General features: G+C 37.3%; 1 protein-coding gene across 1 annotated transcript in view; it reads left to right on the forward strand.

Annotated features, from left to right (window-relative positions):
• SCAF8 (SR-related CTD associated factor 8) overlaps window positions 1-12,671 on the forward strand; it is a 99,418-nt gene that overhangs the window by 61,592 nt on the left and 25,155 nt on the right. The window contains 3 exon segments of the mRNA XM_044001916.1: window positions 580-659; window positions 2,133-2,253; window positions 12,463-12,594. Of these exon segments, the coding sequence (XP_043857851.1) occupies window positions 580-659; window positions 2,133-2,253; window positions 12,463-12,594 (333 nt within the window).

Here is a 12,671-nt window from a genome sequence, read left to right on the forward strand (position 1 = left end):
TTCCTATCTTACAGATTAGGAAACTAAGGCCCATTATAGTGAAATCACTTCATAACAAGAGTTGGAGTCAGGGTTTGAACTCGGGTCTCCTATCAGTTACTTTTTGTTATGCCATATTGCTTCTCTCAACAAGGCTCTTACATTTTACCATAAATTTATTTGGGTGATGTATTTTACTTCAGCACTTTTGTAATTTTGTACACAGATTGCTTCTTTAAACTACATAAGATCTGATTATGTTTGCAGTGATAGAGATGACTTGTTTTGGTCATTTTTAATGGGCTATTTTATTTTTTTAAAAGTGTGAAACTTGGGAACAGCTAGGTGGTGCAGTGGATAAATAAAGCATTAGCCCTGGATTCAGGAGGACCTGAATTCAAATTTGGCCTCAGACATTTACTAGCTGTGTGACCCTGGGCAAGTCACTTAACCCCCATTGCCCTGAAAAATAGGCAGATAGACAGCTAAATAAATAAACAAACAAACAAATAAATAGCATGAAGCTTGATGTATCATTTTAATCTTAAAGTCGGCATTAGCAAGAAGCCCAGTGATCTAATAATTTTTTCTTTCTCTTAGAAGTTGATGGATAGATTTGATTTTGGAGAAGATTCGGAGCGCAGTGAAGAATCTAAAAAGGAAACGTCATCTTCCCAGCTGTAAGATATCATGTTATTCTTTTAAATTTTGAGCAAAATCGTAGGTAAAATATATGTTTCAATTTTAGGTAACATTTGGTCACCTGAACTGGTTGAAAATAAATGTTTCCTGAGTCAGATTGAATTGGTAGGTCAGAGGGGGCTGTTTGACTTCAAGCTGAGGAACTTCAGCCTCACTAAATCTTGGGACAAGTAACTGTATCTCTGCTACTTTACCCGTTCTTTGTAAGGATCTAGGGACCTAGCCAAGATCCCTTAAAGAACAGTGATGAACATCAGCGCCAAAAGAGGCTAACATACTATTCTCCTGCCAAGTTAGAATCTTTAAGATATAAAACTGTTATGAGACCTTTTTGAACTATAGGAGAGGTAAAAAGGGGAATTTTTAGAAGATGGGTTTTATATTTTTAGTTAGAGTAGAAGAAGACCTTGCAGGTCAGTTTGTCCAGCTTCTCCTCACAGGGAAGAGCTTAATTCAGCATCTCTTGACAAATTGACCTCCAGTAACAGCCCATTCTATGCATGACGGCTTTTATTATTAGACATTTCTTTTTGTTAAACTGAATTCTTCTTTATTGGTTTTAGTTTTCCATTTTACTGAAACTGAGCTAGTTTTGGCATACCGTCAGATACTTTTTTTTGTTCGTTTGTTTGTTTTTTAGTGAGGCAATTGGGGTTAAGTGACTTGCCCAGGGTCATACAGCTAGTAAGTGTTAAGTGTCTGAGGCCGGATTTGAACTCAGGTACTCCTGACTCCAGGGCCGGTGCTCTATCCACTGCGCCACCTAGCTGCCCCTGTCAGATACTTTTGACAGCTGTAATGTCTCATAGACCTTTTCTCTTTTAGGCTATACATAACCAATTTCATTATCCGTTCCCTGTGTGACTTTTTGATATTCTTTCAACATTATCATTACCTTCCTTTTGGCAAATTTTAATTTAATATTCCTTTTATTGACCCAGTGTTTACTGCTTATGGCATAATACAGTAGAACTACTACCTCTCTTGAACTGGACACTGAATACTTCTATTAATTAGCCAAAAATTTCATTGCCTTTTTTTTTTTTTAATTAAATTTGTCAGCCACCACTGTTAGCTCATAATGAAACTTGTGGTCATTTGAAGTCATGAGCTAGGTCTCTTGTTATCCAGAAGATAGCCTAAATTTTGTCACTATTTTTGCAAAGCTTTAATAATCAAATATTACTATAAGCACGATTAAAATTGTTTCTAGACAGAAGTTCTAAACACATAACCCAGTACATGAAAATAACAATTCAGAATCCTGTTATTAGAATGCTATTCATGAAAAGTTTCCTTTAGATTTCAGACTAATGAGTCCATTTATAAGACAAATGTTTTACTGAATTGAACATGTGTTTTCTTTGAAATTTGAAAGGTTATATATTTTTCACCCAATTGTAAGAGAATTTATTGTCACATTATTTTTGGTTTCCTTTTTTTCTTTTTAGCCCTCATGTTTCAGAATCTGTAAACAACTCAATTTTTCATCAGTTAGCAGAACCAACTGCAACAGCAAAAATCTTGAGGCATCTTCGACAGCAACTCTTAGAACAACAGCAACCTCAAAAGAATTAACCCCCATCTTGTGTACTGAAGAGTTATTACCTCCTCTCCCACAAAAAAAATTAACTTCACACAGTAACTTAATTTTGGATAAAACGATTATAAACTGAGCTTTTTAGCATGTTTTCTTATCAGTTAAATGACCTAAAAGGGAACTCAGTCAAGGCAGAGAGTTGCTGAGACACTGAGATAAGTGACTTGCCCAATAGCCAAATAGGCAATATATCTCAAGGATGAACTCTTGAGGCTAGCTTTCTCTCCAGACTGTTCCATTCTGCTTCTCTAACATAATTTTGTTAGTTTATCCCCTTCCCAAACTGTAGAGGATTTGTCTCCCAACATTCTCAGTCATTCTCAAAAAACTTAATCTATTCTGGTAACTATTTGAAAGGCTCTCTGAAGTTTCCAGGTCAGGCCTAACAAACGAATCTTCTCCAAGAGGCATGCTGTCTAATATTTGAAACAAATTTCTATGCATTTAGCAGCAGTGTGAAGAAGAAAAATAACTTGTATTTTAATTATTACTTCACAGTTTTTGAAAGACTCACATTTGAATGATTTTCTCATTTGGAGGGGAAAAGACAAGCAGAAGTGTCAGAATTAATTATTACTTTCTGTCCTCTGCCCAGTCACCCTAACAGCTTAGGTGAAAAATCAGTCAACTTAGAATTGATGTTCCAGGCACTGTCCTGTGTTGGGGGGGGGGGGGAATCTTTCATCTAGTGGCAGAAACAATGCGTATAAAAATAGGTACATTTAAGTTATATATACATTTATCCCAAGGAAATCATTGATAAAAAGAAAGGCTCCCTAAACAGTTTTTGTGGTAGCAAACACTCGTAACAGTAGATAGCTATCAAATTGGGAAATGGCTAAACAAATTTTGATACAAGCATTTAATAGAACTTTGAGTCATGATCTGGATGATGAACGAGTACTGAAGACTGAGACAGGTTGATGAAGAACCAGGAGAGAGCAGTACCAGGACAAACCAGAGATAAGAGAGTATTCCAGAGAAGCGGGTAGTCAGCAATGTCAGATACAGCAAATCTAGGAATCATCTGCATAGAGTTAATAATTGAACTTTTAGAAGTTGATGAGATCAGCAAGTGGGAGTGTTTAGAGAGAAGAGGTCCCAGGACAAAGTCTTGAATGTCTGCCTCATTTAGCTGACATAAAATAACAGCCACTCACTGAAGTTGCAATCACACCAAATGCATCCACTCCAGATTTATGTTTTTTATTTTCAAGTGGTCCCTTGTTGATGTATGGCAGGCTTTTCATTTTCCTTGCTATTTCCCAATATATAATACTAAGCTGTAACAATATAATAATAATATGTCATATGCTAAAACAATATATGATAATCTCATACTGTTAAATCTAAAATAAACTTTAATAGCTTAAAAATGGCACTAAGATTTTTGGGACATCTTGTATCAGATACTAATTTAAATATTTATATCTGAAGTGAATGAGAATTTTTTGATAACATTATTATTTCCTTGATTTCTATTAAATAATGAAAATAATTAATAGGGAGCTATTTTTTCTCGGCCAGTTAGATATATTTCAGTCTATTTTTATGCCTTTCATAGCATTATTTTCTTATGTTAACCTTTAATTTAGTCCGTAGTAAAGGTCTACAGAATAGCATATTTTGTATATAGTCATTCTTTGAATTAATTATTACGTGGGGTTTTTTCCTGTCATGATCCAATTAAATACATAACTAGCCTATTCAAATTGTATTTTATGAAACGAGAATATCTACTATATATTAAACACTACTGAGGCATCTGGAGGATTATTAGGAAATTGGTAAGCATGTACCCTGTTCTTGACTGATTTTAGAATAAATGAGGGAGGAGAAAGAAACAAATAATGCCGTGGTTTTAAAAAAATAATTATATTCCCCATGGAGTCATATAATAGTCAGAATGTCACATCAGCACACAGTGTTTTAGAAATTATTTTTGAAGTAAAAACAAGATTAATGTCCATTCCCTTGGTAGACTCTCCTAATTACAATTAAGAATTCTTTTTTGTACACTTTGCATGTATTCTGTTTGTCCTGTATTAAGAGAGGAGAGATACTGGATGATTGCTTGAGGATGGAGAAATCTGTGTTGAAAGTTTTTAAGGGTTGGGGAGTGTGTTTGAAAGTAGCAGGGAAAGACATCAGTGAATAAGGAGAAATTAGAGATTTAGAGAGTAGAATGATAAAAGAAAAAGCCCCTACACAAGACTGGATTCCCCCCGCCCCAGAATGGGATTGCCTGCCTAGGAGAAAGGCCAACTCTTCATTAGAGAATGAAGCAAAGCAGAAAATGAAGGATGGTGTCAAGGGATTTTGAGAAGTTGAATGGGAAGAGTAGTAATCTCACAAAGGATGATTGCTCAGGAAAAACAGGAAGTATAATCTACTGAGCAAGGGTTATATAGGAGTCTTGAGGAAAGAAGAGAAAGTTCGGAATAGCCAGTGTAGGAAGTAAGGTAGGTAGTCATTCAGTCAAAAAAAGTTTATTAAGTGTTGACTGTGCTCAGGCATGTGCCAAGTGCTGGTAATACAAATTAAGGCAAAAGATGGTCTCTTGCCCTCAAGGAGCTTACACTATAATGGGAGACAACATGCAAACAACTAGTTACAAACAAGTTATATATAGGATAATAGGAAAATAATGAATAGAAGGAAAGCACAAGAATTAAGAGAGATTGGGAAAGGTTTCTGGTATGTAGAAGGTAGAATTTTAGCTTGAAGTTAAAGGAAGCCAACAAAAGCCAGTAGGTAGATATGAAGAGGAAGTGAATTCCAGGCAGGCGTGGAAGATATCAAGTAAAAATACCAGAGCTGAGGGAATGAAGTTTCTCATTTGAGGAGCTGCAAGCAGGCCAATCATTGGATTCAGAATCCTGTGAGGGGAGAAAGTGGTATAAATTGTAAGAAGACTAGCAAGATTGTGGTGGGGAAATATGCAGTAAAGGATTTTGAACACCAAAGAGGATTTTATATTTGATCATGGAGGGTGATAGGGTGCCACTGGAGTTGATTTGATTTGGCGGGGGGAATATGGTTGAACTTGCACTTTTAGGAAAATCACTTTTGACAGCTGAGTGGGAAGACATGTATGGCAGTGGATCAGCCAGCAGGCTATTGTAGTAATTACGGTATGAGGAGATGATTGCCTATGTAGAGGTATCAGTGGAGAGAAGCTGGGGGGCGGGGCATTGAGGGATACTACAAATGTAGAAATAACAGGTCTTGGTGATAGTTTGGACATGATGGGAGTGAAATAAAATGAAGAGTTGAGAATGGCACTTAGGTTGCAAGACTGAGGGACTGAGTGGATGGTGGTGCCTTTGATAGAGAAATTTGGAAGGGGAGAGGATTTTGGGAGAATGGTAATGAGTTCACTTTTGGATATGGTGAGTTTTTGAGATGTCTACAGGACTTTTCAGTTCAGGATATCTAATATGAAGTTGGAAATGTAAGACAGAAGATCAGGAGAGAGGTTAGAACTGGATAAGTAAATTTGAGAACCATCATCATAGAGATGATAATTGAGTCCTTGGGAGCTGGATGAAATCACTAAGTGAAATAGTCTGTAGATATGATTAGCAAACATGACATGAATAAAGATCTAGCAAAGGAGACTAAAAAGGAGTAGATAGATAGGAAGGAGAACAGGAAAGAACCTAGAGAGAAAATAGTCTCAAGGAAGAGGCAATCAACAGTGTCAAAGGCTACAGAGAGGTGAAGAAGGATGAGAATTGGACAAAAACTTTTGGATTCAGCAGTTAACAGATCACTGATAACTTTGGACAGAGAAGTTTCAGTTGATTGATGAGGTTGGAAGCCAAATTATAGCGTTAAGAAAAGAATGAGAGCGGGGGCAGCTAGGTGGTGCAGTGGATAAAGCAGCGGCCTTGGATTCAGGAGGACCTGAGTTCAAATCCAGCCTCAGACACTTGACACTTACTAGCTGTGTGACTCTGGGCAAATCACTTAACCCCTCATTGTCCCACCAAAAAAAAAAAATTAAGGTGACAAGAAAAGAATGAAAGCGGCAGAAGTGGAGGCAGCTATTGTAAATGCCTTCTCAAGGAGTTTAACCCCAAACAGGAAAGATATGGGACAGATATTTAGCAGGGATAGATGGATTGAGTGAGGGCTTTTTGAGGATATGGGAGACGAGGACATTTTTGTAGGTAACAGGGAATGAGTGAGTAGATTGGGAGAGATTGAAGATAAATGAAATAGTGGGGAATCACAAAGGGGTATTCTGCAGAAGAAGATGGGATGGAATGAGTTGATTATGCATGTAGAAGAGTTGGCCTTGGGAAAGGAGGACCACCTCAAAGTAGGAGATAGTGACAGAATGCATTTGAGTTGATAGGAAATAAGGGGAGAATGAAAAGGATGGCCATTTTCTCTCTCTCTCTCTCTCTCTCTCTCTCTCTCTCTCTCTCTCTCTCTCCCTCTCTCTCTCCCCCCCCCCTCTCCCTTCCTCCCTTCCCCCCCTTTATCTTCTTCTCCTTTGGTCCCCTCCCCCCAATTTTTTATTGTAATAAGTAGAATATCACAATGACAGATTTAGTTTAATATAGCAAGAATTCATTGAACATCTGCTGAGTGTGCTTTGACACAAGGAAATAGGATTTAAATCAACTGAGTTTTACGGGCAGAATTTTTGGAATCTTGTGTTACAGGAGATTTTTTTCTATAGGATAGAAAATTGTACTTAGCTGGTTTCAGTTATTCTCATCTAGAAGCATTGGCCTTTATTAGACAGTAGTCCAGTCATATATATTTCTCCATGAGGACAAGGGAAAGAATATATATCTCCTGAAGGAAAAAAATTGTTTAAAATTCTAGATAAAATCACTTTATATAATTAGGTGAATGGAAGATTACACAAGTATAAGGTAAACCAAAATATTTGAGATTTTTTAAAATCATAAAAGTATTATTTTCCAGTTACATGTAAAGATAGTTTTCATCATTTGTTTTCATAAGATTTAGTTCCAAATTTTTCTCCCTTCTTTCCCTCCTCTCTCCCCAAGAGAGCAAGCAATCTGACATAGGTTATATATATAAATCACATTAAACATATTTCTTCATTAGTCATGTTGTGAAAGAAAATTCAGAACACAAGGGAAAACCTCAAAAAAGAAAAAAAAAGCCAAAAAGTAGAAACAGTATGGTTCAATCTGCATTCAGAATCCACAGTGTTTTTTTCTGAATGTGGAGAATATTTTCCATCATGAGTTCTTTGGAATTGTCTTGTATCATTGCACTGCTGAGGAGATCCAAGTCCATCACAGTTGATCATCACACAGTGTTGCTGTTACTGTGTACAGTGTTCTCCTGGTTCTGCTCACTTCACTCAGCATCAGTCCACTTAAGTCTTTCCAGGTTTTTCTGAAATCTACTTGCTCATCATTTCTTACAGCACAATAGTATTCCTTTACATTCATATACCACAACTTGTTCAGCCATTCCCCAGTTGATGGGCATTCCCTTGATTTCCAATTCTTTGCCAACATTTAAGTTTAACAAAATATTAAGTGGCAACTTGTATTCACATATTGTTTTCTTTTCCTATGTTAGTGTATTTTATTGTACTTATATCCTTTGCCCTACCTTTCTATCTTTATTTCATACTATACCACTTTATGCACTATAATCTTGATGCAATCACTGTCTCATATACATTGAAATGTCACTACTGATGCTTACTTACCTGTGTGATCAGGGTGAATGAGGTGTTCAGACAGGACTGACATCTCTTGTGTGAGGGCTTTCCGAGTCCTTTTCAGGACTGATTATAAACATTTGATGTCCACCTGTCACTCAGCTCTCATCTGTAGCTCTAAGAAGCCATAAGCATGCAGAATGGCCACACCCTAGTAAAACCATCTCAGCAATTGGGCTAAACCTGAGGGATGTCTACCCCAAGCACAGGAAGACTTCCCCCGGGCAGAATGGACAGATGAGAGCAGTTTGTTCCAATGGGCCGTGAAGGTGGTTAGGAGGGGGTGCTGTGAAGTACTTAGAGCTTGGTCAGGTGCTACATCCCTGGTTATTACCAGTTGTCTTGATTTTTGTCTTGCCACTGAACTTCAATGACTCTGAAGAGAGAGTGAGGCTGATGACTGTACAACTCTTGCCTCACTTAATTCCAGTTCTTGCACAAGTCAAAACATCAACTATTTGTTATTTTACTATTATCTTCTTATTTAACTATTTTATTATTTTACTGTTATTAATTTACTATTTTACTCTCATACTGTTTTGTCTACCTTGAAGTCTTGTGGCAACAGACAAGTGACAAAGCAGCAGGTTCTGATACACTGTAGTCAAAACCTCGAATACAGAAGGCCCAGGACATAGGGTTATCTTCTGACTGGACTGAAATAACAGTGGGATTGGGCAGCTCTCTGGGTATCTGAGCAGCTTTTTTAAAGGACTGCATTGCTCACCTTCTGGCATGAGGATTAAGCTTAAAAAAAAAAAAAGTTACCTCCAAAATTGTCTGTTTCACCCAATCCTGGCATACTTACCATGCCAGGGATGCCACTGTAAGAACAAAACAAAAAATGGTACAGAAATTTTTGTGAAGATGATTTAACTCACTTTTGGTACATAGAAACATGTTTGCATACTCATGGGCAGCATGAAATCCAGTAGACTTGAAAGGTGAATAGCTCTTGTTGCAAGAGAATTCAGCAGATATCACATCCAGTTAGTAGCACGGAGTGAAACAAGTCTGGCAACTGAAGGCAAGCATACCAAAAGTCTGAGCTGGATACACATTTTTCTGAAGTGGCAGCTGCAATGAATCTGATCTAATCTGCAGCAAACTTGTAATGTCTTCCAAAAGGAGTGAACACCAGGCTCATGACAGTGACTGCCCACTTGCAGGAAAGTACCACATCACCCCATCATCAATGCCTATGCTCCCACCACGATGAACCCTGATGAGGTCAAAGAAAAATTTATGAAGACCCTTATCAGTGTGCTGAAAGTGGACAAGCTTCTAATTCTGGTGACTTTGATAACCAGAGTAGGCACAGTCTACCAGAGATGGTAGTGAACCTTTTGTGAGAAACAGGAATCAGAAACAGTAACAGCAATGGACATTTACTAGAAGACTTGTGCTTGATACTGTCAGTAATGAGGGCTTGTGGAAAGTTATGGTGAAATCTAATTGCCCAAAGAAGTTCATCAGTTTATTATACCAGTTCCATGATTGCATGCTTACACAGGTTTTGGATAAAAGATGATACTCATTCTTTCTGAGTCACCAAATCAAGCAAAGCAGAGCTGTGTGCTTGCTCCCATGCTTTTAGCATGATGTTTTCTGTGATGTTATCAGATGCCTTCAACAAGGATGAAACAGCATTGATTGTAAACTATTTAATTTGAAAAGGCCTCAAGATAATACTAAAATGGAAGGAGAGTTGGTGCATGACTTTTTGTTTGCAGATGATGATGGTGCAATCAATGCAACTTCTGAAGCTGACATGCAAAAGAGTATGGATCAGTTCTCTGCCACTTGTGTTAATTTTGGCCTGACAACACCAAGGAAACAGGATCTCTACCAACCAGCACCATACCATCCATACATGGAACCACTGGTTAGCAAATGGAGAAATTTTGAATGCTATCAGTAAGTTCACTTATCTTGGTAGCATGTACAAAGATGATAAAGTTGATACACTCATTGCCAGAGCTAGTTCAGTATTTGGGAGGCTTTGAAAAAAAAAGTGTTGAAGAAAAGAGATATTAGATTGCCTAACAAACTGAATGTCTATGGAGCCATTGTGTTGACTTCATTGTTGTATGCCTGTGAAACCTGGATAGTGTAACAGTGCCATGCCAGAAAATTTAAGTGCTTCCATTTGAATTGTGTTAGGAAGATTCTGAAGATTACTTGGCAAAATGAGGTATCAGACACTGAGATCTTTTCTTGAGCTGCCAAGCAAGCAAACTCTACTACAGAGAGCACACCTCTGATGGGCTGGCCACTTTGTTCAAACACCAAATCTACATTTGCCTAAAAGACTATTTTATGAAAAACTCACACAAGGCAGGTACTCACTTGAAGTTCAGAAAGAGAAATACAAGAACACTCTCAAGGTCTCTCAGAAGAATGTGGAATTGATTGTCAGACATGGGAGGCACTGGAATAGCACTGCCCAGCATGGCTTGATTACATCAAAGAAGGTGCTGTGATCTATGAATAAAAAGAATTGCTCAAAGGAAACATGAGATGTACAAATCTAGAGACATTTCTACCTGAAATGTTTTAACAGACTATTTGTGCCCAACCTGTGGTAGAGCCTTCCAAGCTTAATGGGACTGATCAGCCACAATTGAATACACTGTACCCTCACCCTAACGTAGTGACATCTTTGGTCCTCTTTGAGTGCAAAGGATGAACAGCATCATCTGTGTGACTTTGGGCACTGACGCTCTCTAAGACTCAGTTTCCTTATATGAGAAATGTTAGTCTATGTTAAGAGGTATTGTACACAAGGCCTGCGGCACTCGAGTTTTACCTGAACCAGATTAAATTGTTATTCAGAAATAGTTAACAAAATGTAATAAAACATGGATAATGTTACATTTGAAACTCAAGTCAGTCAATATGTAGTTTGTAGGGATCCTTACGTATGGATCAGTGGCTGCCATTTTCTATTTGAGTTTGACATCGCTAGACTAGATGATCTCTGAGGTCCCTTCCAGCTCTTAAATTTCTGATTATCCCACCTTCCACCCCAGAATCCATATGTATGTTCACACTCATCCACAGATAGTTTCCTGCTTCTGTTCACATCATTCTTGATGTGCAGAATGGACAAAGAATTTCTACTTAACTCTTCAAAAGTCAACCAAAATGTTACTTCATCTAGGAACCCTCCCTCATCAGCCCTGTTAGTGATGACTTTTCTCTTCATAGCCTTCAAACACTCTTTTGCTTCAACTTTAGCTGCCAATGTTTCACCCAGGGATGTACTGGTAAATGTTTAACAGTCAGCTTTCCAAAAATGCACATTATAAGTTCAATCTGTATTAACAGTTTTCTCAATCATGTTCTTTAGTCTAGACAGTCAACAAGACAATAAACTCCTGATTTTTAGATTTTCTTTTTCAGAGTTATAAATGCTCACACTGAAACTTTTAACCATCAACCCTTGCGTGCCTACTATGTAAGCCGGTTCTAGTATACCTGTGACCTCACCACTTTTACCTTTCTTCAAGGTTACCTTGTGTCTGTTTTTTGTATACTTTATGTGTGCATATTTTTTCATCTATTAGAATTATTCATTGAAAGCAAATACTGTTTGGCTTTTATCCTTTTATACCTAGTGACAAACATAGCACCTGGAGACTTAGTCTACCCTTAATAAATTCTTGCTAGATTGTACTAATTAATGTACATTGGGAAATATTTGGCTTGAAGATGAGAAGACTTTAGGGTACTTGTTGACAATTTTTAAGTGTTAGGAGAACTATCATATGGAATCAGTCAACAAGCATTTATTAAACACCAGTACAGTGTATTGGATTAGATTTATACTTTATTTATATTTATATTTATTTATATTTATATTTATATTTAGAGCTCCAAAAGGCAGCTACTGTAACATCTACTGTAAACTTCCCAACAGTTAGAGCTATTCAAAAGTACATTATGTTCTTTTGGGAAATAATTGGCTTCCCATCACTGGAGGTTCTCAAAAATATGCTGATTGCCAGTTAGTCAGTGATGTTATTCATGGAATTGATTAGAGAACACCATAGACTTCTTTTACTCTGGTTACCCCTTTACCTCACCCCTAACCCCCACAACAAAACAGAACAAAAGTAAACTATACACTGACGAAAAAGATACTGGGCCTACAGTCAGGGTCAGAAAAACAAGTTTAAATCCAGCATCTTACACTTTCTATCTGTGTGATGCTGGGTAAGTCATTTTACCTTTATCTTCCTCTGTTTTCTCACTTGTAAAATGGGGATGCTTAATCTAATGAAATAATATTTATGAAGTGCTTAGTACAGTGTCTGGCACATAAAAGGCACTTAGTAAATATTTGTTTCCCTCCTATTTAATCTATTTTATGTCATTAGATACACTGGACTATACCTTTATGTTCATATGTGAAGGTAGGAAATGATGAAATTTTCCATTATGCACTTTTCCATAGGTCACCACTCAAGAAAATCCAGAAAGTACATTTGGTTCAGAGCACTCTGCATCACCATCACAGGGAAGTAGCCAGCAGCAGTTCCTTGAACCTGAGACAAACTTGGATGATTCTATAGATATTCAGCAACAGGTAAAACTTATTTTATAGATCTAGAATTTCTACTATAAATTATAAATTTTAAAAAGCTGCCACTTTTATAGTATACT

Source organism: Dromiciops gliroides, chromosome 4, assembly GCF_019393635.1.
Source record: "Dromiciops gliroides isolate mDroGli1 chromosome 4, mDroGli1.pri, whole genome shotgun sequence".
In the NCBI taxonomy this organism is placed as follows: Eukaryota; Metazoa; Chordata; class Mammalia; order Microbiotheria; family Microbiotheriidae; genus Dromiciops; species Dromiciops gliroides.